The sequence below is a fragment of the Odontomachus brunneus genome, unplaced genomic scaffold (assembly GCF_010583005.1).
Source record: "Odontomachus brunneus isolate Ranch 3 - 2012 unplaced genomic scaffold, Obru_v1 Obru_scaffold_031, whole genome shotgun sequence".
Taxonomy (NCBI): domain Eukaryota; kingdom Metazoa; phylum Arthropoda; class Insecta; order Hymenoptera; family Formicidae; genus Odontomachus; species Odontomachus brunneus.
This window is the reverse complement of record NW_022639481.1, coordinates 170,378-190,079: the sequence shown is the minus strand read 5'-3', so window position 1 is coordinate 190,079 and position 19,702 is coordinate 170,378. Positions and strand designations below refer to the sequence as shown.

The following is a 19,702-nucleotide window of genomic DNA, read 5'->3' as shown; positions in this document are numbered from 1 at the left end:
CATTTTGGTGTTCCGATGTCTTTATAGAGAAAAAGAGAAAAGAGAAATTATCTGTTTATTCATTAATCTCTTCACACATCATACACGCGCTTATAATAATTACAAAATTAGAAATTTCTTTTTAGATTCGTTTTCACATATTTTTCATAGCTGAAAAAATTAACAATACAATCATTTTTTAAATAATGAGATAAAAAATTGCGAATTAATGTAGAAAACGTGACTAAAAAGAAATTGAAACACAAACATTTTATTATTATAACGACAGGTTTGTCGTTCGTGATTTCGACTGTACTTGGTCCTTCATCTTTCTTCTACTATCAATCGCTTTAAAATGAAATAATCATATAATCGGTCTTTCCTGAACCATGAGAGCGAGTTTCAGGAAGAGCAGTAATCTGGTCGTAATATTTTTTTTTTTTCTTTTTCCCCCTTTTTTACACGTATATACACGTCATGCACACGTTTACTGAATTCTCACGCATACCTAGGTACAAGCACAGCCACCCGTTATATACACATCACAGATTTCCGTGTAACAATAGCAGAGCAAAGTTCCCTGTTTCAATGAGGTTCCTGCTGCAATCTGTTGTTGTTCGAGTTTCTGTAGGCATCCTCCACAACAATGGAATTACATATCAAATCGTAGCCGGTTCTGTTGAACCTGAAGAAGAACAGTGAGAAACAGATGGGGAACAGGAACGCGAGCACGAAGTTCTTCACTACCGACCGACCCAGGGCCAGCGGCAGGCCCAAATCGGTCCCGGGTGTGACCAGAACCACGTCCGGCTCGTTAGGTCGCTCCACGGGAGTTATACTTCGACACTGGACTACCCGCAAGCCCATCATGTACTTGCCGGGAGTAGCGCCCCCGATAGAACCGTAGATGCCGTGCTGCAGCCAGAAAGCCTGAGACGTTTCAGAAAAAGGAAAAAAATCACGCACTGCGCTCTTTCCTCGAGTTAGAGGACGATCATCTCGTATGGAAATAAGTTTTGCGAGAGATTTTCAACTAGACAATTTCAGGCGAATTACACTCAATTATCAATCGCTTGATAATATATATATATATATATATATATATATATATATATATATATATATATATTCCCTCCTTGAAGAATATCCTTACCTCAAATATACAGACTATTACACGATGGATCACTTCTAGTATAAGAATTCCGTAAGTCATCTCCAGTGCCATTTTATAATCGATGCGTAAATTCGTTTGCAATACATCTAGCTCGTCGAGATCTCTGGAAAGATACAACCACTATGAAGTATCGCAATTGGGCTGTTATAGAGCGCTTGGAAGATTGCATGTTGCATGCGAAAGAAAGGAAATAATAATCTTTTCTCAGGAACTAGAAGATGTATTAGAGATGAGTACTGGAAATGAGCAGAAAATGAACCACGACTTAGAATAGGAAGCTAAACAGAGGAAATAGAAGAGTAGAGGTTTGCATCCTAGTGGAAGTGCTGCTCATGTACAAGTGAATCTCTCTCTTTGAAGGTGAAACTTTGGACAGGCGTGTGCCGTGGAAAATTACTGTGTGAAACGAAATTATACATTTTACGTACATAAAGTCGAAGACATCAATCGCGATAAACGAAATAGAGAACTTCAGGAGAAACAACATCGTTGAATCTATGAATTCTGCGGCGAACCTTTTCCAAATCGGCGGGATGCGATACTCGTAACCTGAAAAATCGAAAGCGTTAATTGGGAGCAAATACACAACAGTGGCGTACCAATTTCGCAGAGATAGGCTTATTTGAAACGGAAACTAAAATAACTGAAACACAGGTCAACAATCGAACCTTCAGTTCCTGGCGGTTGGAAAGGTCCTAGCGACTCCTGAGGCCTCCTTTGCCTTAAGGTCTCGTTTTGCCTATCCGCATTCCCTATTATCGGCCTAGTCGGCGCTGTGGGTATCTGATTCGGTTGAAAGGGTGTTGAAGCTAAAATCACAAAGTCTATTGTGGAAAACTATTCAACCTATCTCCATAATCCTAATTTCTATTATATTGGCATGATCATTTGAATTGATTAATTATAATATCAATCATAATATTAATTGAAACGTGAAGAGCAGGCTGTTTCTATCCAAACAATCATAATCTGTAACTCAGATACACAAAATATATAATTATTTCGGCTTTCTCAGACCTCATCATTCTATTCAAGATGTAAAACTAACTCGAAAGAATTGTCATTTTAGATTTTTATTACAACTTTGTTAACAAAGCATTTTAAGCCAAATGCTTCTCTTCCATTCGTACATGAGATCAATGAAATTTATGTAAAAAAATAAGAAGAAACGCCTCACTTTTGTCTTTTGCATTGTGAGATCACTACAAATGAAATGCGCTAAAAAATGTTAATATTTTCACAGATATTGATCAAGTCCAAATGCAAATATAATTTTTACTCTGTTGATGTGAAACAAAAATTAAGTTGCTAAGTATATGTGCTCAATTGACATATATTGCTTGATATTTCTAACACTCGTACTTCTTTGTACTATTAGTTCTGTATTTGCTTTGTATCCGTTTTGTTACATTTTTTTATTTCGTAATTGTATATATTTACATTCTACACTTATGTATCTGTTCATACTTATATACTCTAAGTCGCCTGCTCTACGACATTCTTTGTTATTTTTCAAGACGATACGTGCTCGTCCGCGTTCATACCGGCAATCGGATTCACAACATGCCCCGATATCACGTAATAGGGGAACATTGCGGCGACACTCTGCCAAGTGTACACCTCATGGAGCCACTTTTCCAGCTTCTTAAAATACTGCGATCTCTCCTCCGCCGGATCCAATTTACTGTCGGGATCTCGCTCCGGCGTGTCATCGATGTTTTTGTCTGCTGCCATTTTGAGTACTCGCTCGCCTGCGGAAGAAAACAAAATCGGTTCGCGACTCAACAAGGTGTCGCGCCTCCCGCGAACGTCGCTTATCACTCCGGATTTCCTCCTCTTTTGACCGGGATCGTTGACAAGACGTGACAATCGAGATTGCGATCGCCGCGATTGTCGTCTGGTCGATTGACTCTCACTGACATCAGCGGGCAAACGCGACTCTCAAACGAGGAGCAGTGCCGAAAGAAGAGAAACTACCGCGACTGATAACGCCGTTTATCGCGGTTAACCGCAGTAACGGTCTGTCGATACCTTTGCCGTGAGTGATCAGCCACTACTACGCATCTACGCTCGCAAACGCGCTAACCGTCACTGCCCATCACACTGACGTGTATGATACTAAATGGGCGCTACAATGTAACGCGCTTAGTCAGGATAGCTCGACAAATTGTCGTGGTAAGACGCACAGCTGTTGGCTTTTCCCCCAGACCTCAAGGACGTGGGGATAATTTTAGGTCAATGCCTAAAGCACACCTCCGACGGACCAATCGAAGCTTGAACACGTTGTCATTAAAAGCAGGCCTGGTCCAATGAATATCAACAACAAATCAATCGCGAAATCCGGGACATGCTTCTAAAAGAGAATACAGTAAATACGCGGCTAATTCTTCGTCCTTGCGATCTTTGAATAGGATCTATTTCGAGAGATTAATTTAGTTTCAATTCATATCTTTACACATATATATGAGAAATTATGTCAGCCAAATATACGAGAGCAGATGTCCAAGAGAGACATCTGGTAGTCTGGACTGGTAACATATGCTAGAGATCTTGAGACTGACTGTACTTGTCCAGAATTGGAACACAAATAGAACTACTGCTTCGCCAGAGAGCCGCTAATATTCTCTAGATGTACAACGAATTTATATTGTTTTTTTTTTTTAATGTTAATTTGATACAAATTGAATCACGCCTGCTTTAAAATGAGCTGCGACACTGCACCTGCTCCAAATGAACTAAAATACTTCATTTGCTCCAAAATGAGAGTATTTTTAATACTCTCTTCAGATGTCTAATTGATGTTTTCTTTTCTTTTGAATCCTAATATCCTAATATCCTAATATTCCTAATGTTACTTCGCTGGCTATTCCCGTGTTTATTATTCGCGTCAGCATTTTGTATAACTTATTCTCCTGCAATCCCTTTTTCTTACTCTTAGATACATAATTACTCCACTTCACACATTCCAAATGTTAGTAGTACAAAATACAATAAACCTTCTAAGTGTAACAATAATACTAATGAGCACGAGCGACAAGTGGGAAAAGTTCTGCACCAAAGTGCCGTCCCGAAGAACAGGTGCACTAGGTCGCACTAGAGACATTTCGTCACCTGCCGCTCTTCTGGACAAGCTCGCGCTACCCGGCTGTACGCGGACTCAGGTGAGAAACTTGAGGCGCGCACTTTCCCCTGAACAACGGAAGCGGCCTTCGGCGGAGAAGGAGCTGGTTTCTCTGGTAATGCCAGAACGCCCGACGTGCTCGCAGCCCTGGTTCAGTAACCACGGTGGGTCGCTGCGCGTTTCCGACTGATGAGCCAGCCAGCCAGCCAGCCAACCAGGCGGGCAGCTCCTCGTTGTGCGCGGATTGTTTTCACGGGAAAATCAGGTGGCGGTCGGCCGTGGTTGCGCGCGTGATTGCACGCGGGCGTCGCAGGGGAGAGAGATCGTGTGGGAGCGTCGCGTCGCGACGCCGCGGCAGTGACAGCTCGGAACCCGAAGAGGGTGTGGGCCGCGACGCCACCGCCAGCGGATGCGCTTAGGTAAGGTCTCACTCGTAGACGACACCTCGCGTGCTTGCCTACCTACGTACGTGCGTGCATGTCGCCGGACAAAAAGAGCGCGTCGAGACCGGCGAACCGACGACCCCGCGACGATCCGGATTTTCCCATAAGATCGGGACTTCCACGAGATAGCGAGATCGGGAGAGCGTCGATCGTGATATCCGTAACTCGCGGTGCGCTTTTCGCACTCCTTCTCTTCCTGTCTCGATCTATCCATCTATCTATCTCTCTCTTTCTCTCACTTTTTCTCGTAAAGAAGACGAACCACGGTGGTTTTCGCGTGGCCGCGTCGCACAAGCCCCAGCACACCGGTGGCAAGTCTCCCCCGCCGCGCAGAACACCTTTTTTCGAAGGGAAACGGGAAACCGCGCCGTCGCGATTTTTCACGCGCGCGTCAAGCAAGGTCGGAGCGAGCCGTACCTGTTCCCTTGGGTCATTCCCACGAAACGTCAGCCAGCCGGAATTCCGTGAATTCCTCCAACAGTAAGTCGACTCGGAGCTCGGGACTGATGTACGCGGACGAGTCCCGGCCTCGTCTCATCTCGTCAGGTCGCGCGTAACGACGTAGGTTACTGTCAAGTTATTCGCTCCAAAGTGACCGGTAGCGATTGTTTAATATGGCACTTATTAATCGCCTGTCGCATATCCGCTCGGTGCGAGCCCACGAGTGAGCGAACGAGCTCATTTCTCGAGCGGGGTGCGAGAGACTCGGCCTTTCCCAAGCGCGTTTTAATAACCGGGCGTTACGCACCCTGGAGATTTGGACTCGATAAATGGACGTTGCAGTATCAAGTCGTCAGTTGTAGAGAAACGATCAAGTTACATGCTACACGCCGAAAAATACACTGCATGCACGTTGTAAATGTTACTTGCTTCAAGCACCTCATAAGTTTATATATCCGCTAAGCTATTGTATGTTCGTCACAAGCATCAAGTTTACTCAAAATGCATTGTGAACCGTAATAAGTTTAAAACTTCAGTCAAGAATATTAATTTAAACATAAAAGTTCGGTTTACTTGCTATATAAAATTGAAACGACTATTTTCTCCGTAGAAGTTTATAATATTTCTGCGAAGAGAATAAATTTTTCTTTTGAATTTATGATAATGAGCCTTCCTCAAATTTGTCAAAAGTATTATTTTGAAGCTATTATCGAGAAAATATTCTTTGCTAAAAAATTCTCCGTGAAGTTTTATAATATTCTTGTAAAGAGAATAAATTCTTCTTTTAAGTGCATAGCAATGAATTTCCCTCAAATTTATCATAAGTATTATTTGGAGATTATTATTGAGAAAATAATTAATAATGTTTTAATAATAATGTTTTGCTGAAGATAACCATTGCTTAAAAGAAGGAAGTGAATTGAGAAGTCGCTTTTCTTGGCAGCAGAATGATATTTTTCTGCCTGCACGCGACACGAATTTCGTCATGTACTTCAGAAATCGCGAAAAGATTCGTCGACTACAGACAATGACTAGTAACGTTGTGCCGACGTGTAATTGGATGCACAATACACTGCCGAAATAGAAAGAAATCTGCATTATTCCGAGAGAAGGAGAGAATTCTATTATATCTCAATCTTGGAAACCATCCCTAGCTGCCCTAGAGACTACCGAATGTACCCATTTATATAATTTCGTGAATCAATTTAGATTCTCCTTTGACGAGGATATTGGGAGAGTTCATTATCCATCGAGCACACGTTCGACATCGTCATCGTGATCAGAATTCCAATGAAAATTTCACTTTGAATCGACCCGAGTCGAGCGCTTTTTAAGTGAGCCGAAAAATACAGATTTTGTGATGCGCTTTCTCGCCCAAAGTTCAGTCGACAACGGAAGTCTCTTATCTTCAGTTGTCAACTACTCGAAGATTGCAGGCAGGCTCGCGGAAAATACGAATTTCACGTCGGTTACGAAATTTAAAGGAATCCAAGAAGGACCCTAAAATTGTTATCAAAGAAAGAAAGAACATTAGCGCGAAGCACATCCGGTGGTTTCAGCGCACCCTGTACATGGCGAACGGATTACGTGAAGAGGTCGCGAAAGGCGATCCCATTTGTCACGGTAATAGACGCGGCACAATAGCAGATTCCAAAGATTGTGGCGAGCCATTGTCGAAGACGTCGAACGAATCCTCTCTCTACGTTCTTCTCGCCTCCGCTCAATTGCGTAACGGTAATTAAATTAATTAATACTTACCGTGTACGTGCGTCTTGCGCGACGGTGCGCGCTAATTAATTAGCGTGACTCTGTGACATTTAATTGCCAACGCAAATCTCCTATCGCGCGAATGCGTTTTTCCGTTCATTTCAATTTCAAACTCATCAATGCTGTCAACAGCTCTCGATTTTCGCACGCCGTTAATTAGCGCGATCGCGTTATAACGTCATCTTCACTTTGTAAAATTTTACAATAATACATCGCAAAATCTCGCGGATCAAATGGCAATTTTACGTTGCGATTTTGCGCGTGTGGAGAAAATTTTGTAGTAAAAATCACTTGAGGATTTCGTAACCGATGTGATAGATCGACATTCTGCAGTAATTCATTGTCCTTTCATTTCACACATGTTACTTATGTTCCAGGAACTGAAACGCGTTGTTAAAAATTTTTAACAAAACACAGTAAAATTTTAGCGAAATTTAACATGTCTCTACAAGATAGATTTTACTAACACTTTTTGCCTTATTACGCGGTGTGAAAAACATTTCGTGTTAAATTTTTAATATACCCATGCGCCAATTTATCGTATTGTCGTTATGTTATTTCCACTATTCCGCGTTGAGTCCGCATTCCTCATTTCTAAGCGTTAAAACGACACAATTTTCACGTCTTCGTGTGCATTCGTGTATGACACATTTTATATGCACTGAGAAAAAAACAATTAAGTCAATAAGACTTTGCCTGAGCGAAGAAAATTCGTTCAAGCGAACGTTTGAAGTCGATTGAGCGAATTATATCGTTGCTGTTATGAGATATCAATTGGTTCAATGATTGCGATTTGATTAGTAGCTAAATCAACGCAACTTACTGTAGTACTAATGCATGATTTGTTTAATGGACGCAAGATTTCTTTGAAATTATTATCAAAAATGATCGCTATTTTTATCGATCTGTTTTTTTTCTCAGTGTATAGAGCGGAAAAATGTGTTATTCGTTAACATATTCATCCCTCGTGCTAAATTAACGTGAAGATTACAGTGGATGAATTGGGAACTGCGTGAAATTTAACGAAAAACTGTCTGCAGTATGTGGAATGACAGTAAAATTGAAAAGAATTCACGTACGAAGACAAGAATTCACGTACAAATCGCGATAATGCTTTAACGGTTATCGTAATGATCAGCGTTAATTTTCACGCTACTATCGTCACACGACGCTAAGAATTACACTTTTCGCGGAAGGTGACGCGAGGGGCATTTAAAACATTTATATTCACGAAGGTGTGCATCCGCGACTCATATACTCGCCTGAAAGCACTCGTTCATAAACCACGCGGCCGCTAAAAGCCGCGGACGAGCGATGCTGAGAGCGATTATCGTTATCGATGCGAATGGATTCTCTGCCCGGCCTTTCCGCGGAATAGCGCGATAACGGCGGGATATGTGTATATATGTTTGTGTGTATGTGTGGAGAGAAGGGAGGAGTTACATATACGCTTATCCGTATATTGTTATCGGCGAGACATCGTCAATGTTGCATCCACAAACGTGTGGTTTCTGACCCGCGGTATCGAAAATCGAACGGCTGGCGGCGGGTCGCGACTCGGTCTATCGCGCGCTGATCGATATACCGTCGCTTTATATCGTTGCTCTTCACGTCACGCTAATTGCATTCCGTCGGAAAAATGCACCGACGCATCCTCCAGCTGCCGACTCGACGATCGCCGCTGCTATCGGTCGAAAAGGGATCGCTGATAACGAATATCGTCGCGATAAGCCCATGTTTTCTCACGAAAGAATGCGACGAGGATGCATCGGGCGTGAACTTTCGGGCTAAATTGAGACCTCAAAACGTTGAAAATCTCTTTGGAAAAAGATTTTTCTTCTCCTCCTTTTCTTTCCCTCCCTCTCTCTCTCTCTCTCTCTCTCTCTCTCTCTCTCTCTCTCTCTCTTTCTCTTTCTCTCGTTCCTTCTTCTCGTTAATTTGATAAAGAACCGAACGAAAGATCGAACGTGCGATTCAGTGTGATAAGCAGTGTTCGATCAGAACGCGTGAAAATAAAAGGCGAAGTTGTTTCTGAGATTATCTCACGTGGATGGAACATAATTACTAATGATTGCATCGTGGAAAATTAGATAAACACGAGACATTATATAAGCTTTTAACCTAGAACTGCAGATCCTGTTGCGTCTAAACGCAACACTTTAAGCGCAGAATATTTATGAAATATTAATTTCTATCTTCCCACCTCCTCCTCCCTGTCTCTCTTTCAACGTGGTCGATCTTTGGTTTTTTCCAAGTCAATATCTTTATTCGGTTTCTTTTCTATAATCGCTTCTGCGTTTCATGCAATGCACTAGTTTTTTTACGTCGCAGACGCTTACGCACGGCGCGACGTCGTCGACGATGACGATAAATGCATTTCGTATGCAGCGACCAAATATAAACATGAGTCGCGTGTTTCTTTTTGCCGGCGATTATCACTAACCGCATCGGCGTCCTTGGCGTTATCGATGATCGATAGGCGGATTGCCGAAGAGCACCGTGATTAAATGAGGCGTTTAACGATTCGCGCAATGCACAAACACGGTGTCCACGGTAGCCGGCTCGCCTAGCCAGTCGTTTCTCTATTGATTCGTACTTATTCAATAAACGCATTGAATATTGCCACGCCATGAATGAAATATCAACAGTTCGCCGCGTCGCGCGAATTAATACCGCTTACATCTGCCATTATCCGCTTGTCAATTTCATACTGCGTCGCGCGACAATTAATCGCGTTATTGTACGCCGCGCAGTTGCTGCTCGAAAATAGATAAAATGCCACATGAGAGCACGGAAATTATTAAAGGAAGCTTGTTTTGTCCGTTTCGAAAGATAAAATCTATTTTCGTAGTACATTAAGCAAAAAATATTTAAGCATTTATTTGTGAGATGTATAGTTTATGTCACAGAAATATTCATTTTATCCCGCACGAATAAGCTTTATTTCACAGAAACAAACTTTATATCAAATTATAGCAAGTGAATTTTCAATTATTTCTTCTCTCAGTGCATAATAATTTGCAAAATTATTTGTGTATGTATTTTTATATACGTAAAATTATTTTTATATATTTTTGTACATATAAATATATTCTTGTGTTCAATTTGTTTATGCGAAACTGTTTTTATATTATTATATTATTTTTATATTATTTTTATATTTTATTATTTTATTATTTTTATATTTTTATTTTATTTTTATATATTATTATATAAAAAATTATATATTATTATATAAAACTATAACTTATTGAAAAGTATAACTTATTGAAACTATAACTTATAGCAAAGTCTATCATCAGAATAACAAGCTTTGTCGTAATAGTCGAGCAATTTTCCTTTCCGTCGTGACGTCATTGAATTCTATGACGAATCATGGCATGATTCTGCGATTATACCACGGAGAAAGAGAAGGAGGAGCGCGGTGATGTTTTACCAAGTACAATTCACTTTCCCGTCACGTAATTTCTAGCCGTTAAAAATCCCCCATCTGGAGGCTACTACAAGGAACGGTAGAAGTTTGCGCGACGACTCTCGGATCGATATTCGTATTCTGCGAAGACGCGAGAGCTTTAACTTAATCCTGGACAGTTTAATCGCGCGGAATTGCGCGCTAACTTTGTCAACTCGCCACTGTCGATACAATTACTCTCCGTGGCGCGGCACGAAAGAAATGCAAACTGTTAAGACAGGTCGATTTCTTAAGAGCCAAGTTAGTTTGAAAATGGAAAATCGATTGTAACGGTATTAGCAAACTTAATAGAAACTTATAAATTTTTCCTTTCGTTCCTACATGCATACGATGTCTCCAATTTAAAATCGTGATCAACATGAGTGATAAAAAAAGTTATATAAGTTCACACACTGGAGTGTTTTATAAGAAAACGAAATATGACGAAAACGAGAAAATAATTCTGCTTGATTTTTGAAACATTATCTCGTTCCTGTTCTTTTCTTCTCTCCATCTTTCTCAACGCAAACCTGACAACCTGATGCTTACCTGTTGACCTTGCCGCGACATTTGATGACTGCCAATCACTTACATCTGTGTAGAAGCAACAAACGCGGATTTACTTTCAACATCGCGAATCATCGTCGATAATGACGACTCAGTGAAAGGGATACGTAAATTGAACCGTTGGAAATAATAATTGTCGATAATATGCAAAATGCAAGCAAGATATTCTTTTCCTTATATTGATAATGATTAAAAATTTCGGATTATATGTGATATATATAGAACCTACAATTTTTTAAATTAAAATTTAATATTTTACTAAAAATTTTTTATATTTTTATATTATATAATTATTATATAATAATTATATTATATAATTATTATATATTTTTATATTATATAATTATTTTGCAACGCCAAATACTCAGAATTATTACTATGTACCAATATAAGATATGAGTTTGTTATATTACTCCTATCGCGAACAATTTTATTTCGATAATAATTCATTTCATAAATTAATTCCATTTTCCATCGGATGATATACTTGAGCATTTATATTTGTGGCATAATATATAAAATATTCAATTCAATTAGAAAAAAAAACTTCTGAGCACATACATATATAGCAGAGAATATCGTTCTCACGACAGAAATGAAATATTTTCCACGATTAAGCTGCTCAACGCATAGAGAAAGATGTCAGGGGAGATGAAATGACTTTAACTTGTCCCCTTTTCCGGGAATTAGGCACTTAATATTTCATCGCGTAGTACAATTTCAAGAATGACTCGCGTTGGAAAAGTGACGCGACGCGTATTCTCTCTCGACGTGGTTTATCGTTTATCGCAGGCTATGCCGTCAGAGCTTTACGTCGCAAAAGCTCGAAACATGGCCCACCCCGTAATACGTGTGGGACGTGTGTCCCGATAATAAACCATAATAATAATAATAAATTATGTAATATAACGGCTCTCTCGTTTGTCAGCCACTGACGTGTGTGTATGAAGTTTCCTACAGAAAATCCCCCATCGTGTCGCATGAAATCGCAGCAGGAAAAAGGGACAATTAAATTTGCATATATAATCTTACGAGAAATTAAAAAAATATAAGAATAGAAAAAAACATTTCGCGAATCTTCGAAATTAAAATTATGAATAAAAATTACCTCTGCCAAAACGTCGAAGTAAAATTGAGCCAAAAATTTTTTCGAGTTTTGCTTTTAGGAGGAAATTGAAAAGTGAGAATTATTCAACGTTAAAAATTTCGTTATTTTGATTAATTGAGCTTTCCTTGCGTTGTTGCAGCAAGAATAAAATAAAAAACTAAGTAAAGGAATAAAGTAGAGAAATAAATATGGAAATACGTCAAGACAACAAAAAATACAGCTAAAATGATAAATAAAATCAAGCCGGATAACTTTTTGAATTTAACATTCAGGAAGAAATAAAATCGAAAACAAGTGAGAATTATTGAACGTGAAAAGTTTTGGGACGCGAATTTACCAGGCACGCGTGAGTTTTTTGCGGCACACTCTGTATATTCGCTCCCTCCTGTTAGGTAATTCGTGCCTCGCGTAAATAAAGTTATTTCCGGCAGGATCAACCTGCTGAACGTTTCGAGGTACGAGAGCCGAACATTCGCAAACGACTCGCGTTTTATCGCCTTGTACAGGATGTCCAAAAAATAACTACATAATTTTCATTTTCTCTCTCTGTATTACATATACATATCTTCTTCGACTATGAAAAAAAAGTTTCACAATGTTGGAATCAATCTTTCCTCATCGAGAACTCGCTCGCAAGATGCCCCTTGCTTCCTACGACTTTGATCGCGGTTTTCCCGTTTCCTTTAACGCGTTCTACACTGAAATGCTATAATAATTGGTGGCTCAATCATAAGTATAGCACTATAATCAGTAAAATCTGATTAGGTCAGTTAATGGTAGCGACTATTACCATTACTGGTGCGAATATGGACAGTGTCATTGCACGCAAAGTATCTTCTTCATAAATGCAGAAACTTGAATGTAGTATATAACAAATTTGCCTATTACAGATTTTATTTTCTTTCTTTCATTGAGCAAAATCAGTGAGAAATAGGATGAAGCAATAAAAAGTATCTTCGCTGAAAATCAGTGAGTCAGTAGTTCTTTTACTGATTCGTTTTAAGAGAGCAAGGTATTTAATTGAAAAAAGATGTATATTAGAGTAACATGATAGAGAGAGAAGGCGATGACGGGACGAATTTGTCCGAACGGCATCTTCCTGCGAAGCCGACCGAAGAATCTCGCTGTGACGCGAATTTCGACGCGTCCTGAATAACGCAGCGGCGCAAGAGCGCGTCCCGTCCGAACAATCCGGTTCTCCCGATCGGTTTCGCAGGAGCTATGTGAGTCAGGGACACCCTGTATATAGAATAATGACGTCAACGGCGATTGAGCAGTGATTCCCGGCAGTGTCGCGCCGGGTATAGAATCGTTGCAATAGTTATGAGAGCGACTAGAGGCGGCTTTAGAATGCAACGCCACTCGTTCGCTTTTGCGTCGTTGGATTCGCCGCTAAAGGCGCGTTTCTAATTCGCGACGGGAGAGCGGAGTCTCGTCTAAACAACGGCGGCTCGTCAAATAATGGGACCAAAGAGATAATTGGACCGCCGACAAGCACCGAAACCGATTGACAGTAGTCCCCTCTCCTCCTGCCGGATATGAGATCCCCGAGAGAGAGAGAGAGAGAGAGAGAGAGAGAGAGAGAGAAGGAGAAAATAACTGCGATGACTGCATTTGACGTGTAATACACAATACAATATATCCCGAAATGAATTAATCCGCGCTTTCACTGCCTCCTTTTTCTCTCGCTGTGCCCTTTCGATACCGAATAAACGAGCAAGCGAGCGAAATCGACGTTACCAATGAATGACAGAAAAAAGACAAAGGCGGCAAGAATATTAAATCGAATGTTTAATGAATGTTTACGTGCGTAGTCGATGATTGCACAGAAAATGCCCCACGTAGCTCGCAATGTGAATCAATATCTGCGTAAACATTCTACTTGACTGATCGACTTTCCGATATTATTTCATCGTACAAACTTGATTGTTTTCTTTAACTAGACGAATGAAGTCCGTAGATCAGTTAAGCTTGGCGAAATTCTTTTTTTTCTTTCTCTCTTTCTCTCTCTCTCTCTCTCTCTCTCTCTCTCTCTCTCTCATGTTCAATTAAACATGTATGTGATATGCATGTATGTATGAGTGGCGAGTCACGATAGCATCCGCGAGTGCCTGTTCAGACAGCCACGCTGAACGTTGATTCCAGGGCATGCGAGATAACACGCGAGTGACGTCAAATGAATCGTAAGATCAGCTTCCGTCCGTTGACCCAGCATGCAAAATTCGACCTGGATTGTTCGAAGGACTCCAGGGTTCGCGGACAATTAACATACGACGAGGAAGATTTCCGTGACGACGGACGTCTCGTCTCGTCGTCGATTCTGTGTCGCGCTTTCGACGTCCGTCGAAATAATAAAATTGCGCGAGAAGCAGCTGCGCGTTTCAAAAAGGAACGAGAAGACCGGGAAAAGCGCAGAAAATGGAAAGAAACGCGGATGTCAGAGGACGGGGAATTATCATCTGGGATATCTCAATGAAATTGCACGCGCTCAACTCATTGGAGCCTTGAGTCGCTCCCAGAGAGTTGGATGAAGTTAGTGCGAAGTTTAAAATTAGCTTCGACCGACGCGGTATTCCGAAGAAGCAGGCGCGAAATGTAATAGATAAAAGTGTTGCTGATTGACGCGTCTCATTTTAATAATGAGAGAACGCTCTAGAGATAATCAAGTAATACTACTCAAAAATCCTTGAAAGTGATATTGCTCATCAACATGCCAAAATATCCGCTTCCTCTTTGGCCGATCAAATGTTCACGTAAATATTTAATATTCATGAGAAAATTCCAGCGTATCCATCTGCATAAATATCGAATGAAATGTCCAATTGGTTAATTTTATATCCATTACGCGAACTTCACACGCCGAGTGAAACGCGGGGTTTCATTAAAATGCATGAAAAAAGTTCGCGAAAAGAGCTCTTCGTTCCCGAACCTAATCTTCTCGTTTTATCTTCGCGATATAAAATTTGAGCGTCTCCGCAGATCATAGCGCTCAAATTGATAACGGAACACATATTTTGCTTGACGATAACATTTGGCACGATGACGTCAAATGTGCGCGCAAGTTTTCTATTCCCTTCCGCTGACTCGTTACACCAACAGCAGCATGCAGCACACGACCTTATGCTCTAACATACTCTAACATGCTTTCCTTTATACACGGTGTCTCGTGAGACATCGGAAATGCCATTCGCGGCAAGATAAGAGGTGGAAAACAAAACACCGAAATGCTACGCTGATAAATACACCGCGAACTAAGAACAGCGAGCTATTCTTTCTGTAAAAATAAAGATCTGACAATAAAAATAAAAACGCTGATAAAAATTGCCGTAAAAATAAATATCTAAAATTATCTAATAAGCTATAATAAAAAAAGACTTGTAAGATAATCTGATGAAAAAAAGATCTAATAAAGGGGTTAAAGAAAAATAAATAAGAAGCGCGAGAATAGCGAGGCGGTTATTATTCTTTCGAATAAACAAACGGCAGGATATTCCTCCCTCTCTCTCTCTCTCTCTCTCTCTCTCTCTCTTAAGAAATTTAACGTCGACTTTTCCTCGCGGAAAATTCAATAAGCGATTTAATGGATAGAGTATTGAGTTAGTGCGGATTAACCTACAGACTATAAATTGGTAATACGATCTTTTACACACTTCGACTAACTCAAAGTGCAAATTTCGCTTTAGCGAAAACTTTATCACATTAATGTTACACTGCAATTGAAAGAGTTAACATTTGCATGTATCGCGCATGTGTGTGCGTGAAATGTGTGCAGAGAAATCCAATGTAAATTTTCAAGATTTCTCAAGGCGCGCCTCTGGAATATCACTCGAGAATATCATATTCGATGTAAATTCACTTCGCGTTACACTCTGTCGTATATCTGTAACCGATCGAGAGCACGCGGCATGTAAACCCCGTGAGTATAAATTATTGCACAGGCATTATCGTGTTAAGAAATATATGGCCGTCGATTGAAATTGACATCCATTTGCCGGAGCGGTTCAGTGCAAGCTCAGCTTTGCCCAACAGAGCTGCCCCGTGTTTTGCCGCGATCGTGGTTCGAGTTTGGACTGCATTTTCTACTAATAGCTTGTTGCATCTCGGTGAAATATCGAAATTTGCGACTTGTGCGCGTACGATAAAATAAATAATCTTTTGGTCTGTGCTATGTAGAGTACGTAATGATTTTTTGAAGAGGAAAAGAATTGTATGTATCACAGAGAAAATAAAATTATCATTGTTGTTGTTGTTAAATTAGAGTTATTCGTCTGCTTTGTCTGCCTCTCAGGTGAAGTAAATTCCTAAGATTAAAATCTATGATAGCAGAAAGATATAACATGATTAATTTCTCAATTGAATAACTTGAATTATCTCGACACTGTTTTGAAAATATCGATCGAATTTCAATACCAGACGCGTTGTCTAGAAATTAACTAATCTACAAGATCGAACTGCCATACTCGCGTCGATGAAGGAATTGGAAGGGAATATGATAAATCCGAGAGAGCGAAGATTTACTATAGAAACGGTAGCGAGACTAGAACACTCAGTAATTCCGTTTATATACAAGTCGACAGACGTGTACGTGTCGGTGTGAATATTACACGTAAATAAACATAAATTTTAAGCATTCGTCAAAGGTTGATTCTACGAAACGATGTCGTCGGAAAAATTGTGTGAAAAGCGCCAGGTATAGACTTATTACTCTTTAAATTTCTTTCTGGAAATGAGCGAAAAGTGGTGGTATTTTCGAGTCGATAGTTAAAATATTGCCACTCGAAATTCATTCGACCACTCGAAATCGAGTAACACGCGTTAATCTTTCTATTTTTCGAGTGGAATTTCACTCCAAGAAATTTAAAGTGTATTTATCATTGACAAAATTACAAATAATTTTGTAATTCTACATAATTTGTAATAATCCTTTTACTCTCTTTAAACGTTACTCATGTGTATATATGTGTGTGTGTGTATGTGAAAGAGCGTGTAATATGATTTGCAAGTGTAAAATCAAGGAATATTCGTTGTTGGCAGTGGATTGTCTCGCAGGAATTTCTACACAAAGCTCCGCCCTCAAATGAGACCACAGGGACCAGTGCGTTAGTGAACAGTACAAGCTCCGTACTCTCCGACGAGATGGACGTCGACGTTGTCAACAAACGGCAAGCTACACGCGTCTTCAAGAAGTCCAGCCTCAATGGCAAGATCACGGTCTACCTTGGCAAGAGAGACTTCGTCGATCACATCACGCACGTTGATCCCATTGGCAAGTATCGATCATCATAAACGCAACCCACGCACTTGGCATCTAGAATAACTGCCCCACCCTTGGCCGCGACTTTCGACCTGATTCTCTTTTCGCGAGATTCACGCTCACGTTATATTTGTCATCGATATAAAATGTGTTATAAATTCACTTAAAAGGCCATCGTGATATCCGTTTACTTACAAATTTCATCGCGGAATTGCCTTGACAATTCCAGACGGAGTCGTGCTGATCGATCCCGACTACGTGAAAGACCGGAAGGTGTACGGCCATGTTCTGGCGGCGTTCAAGTATGGCAGGGAGGACTTGGACGTCCTCGGACTGACATTTCGTAAAGACCTCTATCTAGCGGCGGAACAAATCTATCCCGTGCCGGGGTCTGAGATGTCGCGACGGGAACTGACGCGACTGCAGGAGAGGCTGATCAAGAAACTGGGCAACAATGCGTACCCCTTTTACTTCGAGCTACCGCCTCACTGTCCCGCTTCGGTCACCCTGCAACCGGCACCCAGCGACACGGGCAAGCCCTGCGGCGTCGACTACGAATTGAAAGCGTTCGTAGGTGACGCGCAGGACGACAAGCCGCACAAACGGTACGAGCCTCGATCTAACGCACTACCGATCGACGAGAATTTCATATTTCAGTCACTCAGATGAAAAAAAGGCAATCTTATTTAGATTGACAACATTTTATCGAGAGGGATTTAATTTTAATTACAACGTAATTTTAAGAGGAAATTTCTTTTCTTAAAGAGAAAATTTTCCTGGAATAAAATTTCTTTTTTACGTTTAAGATCAAGAGAGACCTTTTCTATGCCAAATTAAGAAAATGTTTGTTAAAAGTAAAGTGAGTTTCGATCTCAAATACGACTCATCTTCGCGGAAAAGAACCGTCAGAGAGCCTGATTCTCTTATATCGGCTGATCGTGAAGAACGGCGAATAATTTCTATTAACTATTCTCTTTGACGGTATTATTAATTGTCGGGATTGCTCAACAATGTAGGAACTCGGTGAGGCTGGCTATCAGAAAGATTATGTACGCGCCGTCGAAACAGGGCGAGCAGCCCTCGGTGGAAGTGAGCAAAGAGTTTATGATGTCCCCCAACAAGCTGCATCTGGAAGCTTCCCTCGACAAGGAGCTCTATCATCACGGCGAGAACATAGCTGTGAACGTACACATAGCGAACAATAGCAACCGAACTGTGAAAAAGATAAAAGTGTCGGTCAGGCAGTTCGCGGACATCTGCCTGTTCTCCACGGCGCAGTACAAATGCATCGTCGCCGAGGCCGAGAGCGAGTGAGTATTCCCCAGCTAATTACTGCTCGCCCGTTATCAAGGGACGATGATATCGCGGCGAGAGAGAAGCGCGTCGCAAATGAACGTAGGGCGGTTCGACCTAAAAAGCTTCGGTTAACAGAATTACACGTGAAACTCAATTCGCGGAAATGGAATTTCCAACGCTTAGAGTAAACACGCCTCCACATCATATTCCCAAGTATCTCTAATCAATCAATTTTTCTTTCTTCGTTTCAAATTAATTTCCGTGGAATTGGAGGCGACAAGATCTTCTTCGGGTTCAGTATTTAAATTGAGTTTTTAAGAGAGAATATCGGGAAAAGAGACTCTCTTTCAGAGAGTTTCAAGCGAAAATATCTTCGAAACCTCTGAAAGAGCGACGAGATAATGTTACTTCACTTTTTCACACACAAATTCCCCGATATTAAGGAAAAATATCAATAATCGCTGTTTTGTAAGGAGCATCTCGCTTCCCGAGGCCGAAAAACAATCGCAAATTGCGGTCAAAGTACTCTACATCTCAGCAACGTCTCACATTATTTTTTTCTTCTTCCATCTAATAAGTCGTTGACGTGGGATTTATTAGCTAACGACTCTCGAGCAAGCAGTGATCGGTTTAGCGTTATCGACGCTATCAATGATCCAAGCGTCATCGAATTGAAAATAGTAATAATTGGATAGAGTAGTAGGTCGGCTCGAATTCTCGAGCTGCGAAATACGAGATTTTAGGCGCGAAAATCCGCGACGCAGGACTGTGGTGAACAGGAGAATAAGATGATTGCACTGGCAGTATAGGGATAGCGCCAGGATTTACCCTGAGCAAGGTGTTTTCTCTGAGGCCGACGCTTGCCGACAACAAAGACAAGCGGGGTCTTGCACTAGATGGTCAGCTTAAACACGAGGACACCAATCTCGCGTCTAGCACAATGTGAGTGCGAGATCAAGATCAAAGAGATCGAGAGAGCGCTTGTTACTTCTTCTCCCCCCGTTACTCTCTCTCTTTATCTTTCTCTCTTCTCTTCACTTTCTCTCTATCTTCCTCTCTCTCTCTCTCTCTCTCTCTCTCTCTCTCTCTCTCTCTCTCTCT

General features: G+C 40.8%; 2 protein-coding genes across 9 annotated transcripts in view; one reads left to right on the top strand and one right to left on the bottom strand.

Annotated features, from left to right (window-relative positions):
• Positions 1-41: 41 nt before the first annotated feature.
• LOC116843253 (protein FAM8A1) lies at positions 42-3,372 on the bottom strand. Its single transcript, XM_032813525.1, has 6 exons — positions 3,185-3,372; positions 2,698-2,904; positions 1,822-1,962; positions 1,582-1,702; positions 1,133-1,256; positions 42-909 (listed from the first exon to the last, which is right to left on the bottom strand). The coding sequence occupies exons 2-6, from the start codon at positions 2,885-2,887 to the stop codon at positions 565-567; spliced, it is 921 nt and encodes a 306-aa protein (XP_032669416.1). The 5' UTR covers positions 2,888-2,904; positions 3,185-3,372; the 3' UTR covers positions 42-564.
• A 983-nt stretch (positions 3,373-4,355) lies between these two features.
• The window catches only part of LOC116843251 (beta-arrestin-1), a 29,040-nt gene continuing 13,693 nt past the window's right edge, over positions 4,356-19,702 (top strand). Inside the window, exons 1-5 of one of the 8 annotated variants that reach the window (XM_032813524.1) lie at positions 15,703-16,741; positions 17,086-17,317; positions 17,535-17,910; positions 18,322-18,615; positions 19,406-19,543. In XM_032813524.1, the coding sequence (XP_032669415.1) occupies positions 16,709-16,741; positions 17,086-17,317; positions 17,535-17,910; positions 18,322-18,615; positions 19,406-19,543 (1,073 nt within the window). In that variant the 5' untranslated portion in view covers positions 15,703-16,708. Of the gene's footprint in view, positions 4,694-15,687; positions 16,742-17,085; positions 17,318-17,534; positions 17,911-18,321; positions 18,616-19,405; positions 19,544-19,702 lie in introns of those variants that run through there. The other 7 variants (XM_032813518.1, XM_032813522.1, XM_032813521.1 and 4 more) reach the window with 7 other exon arrangements.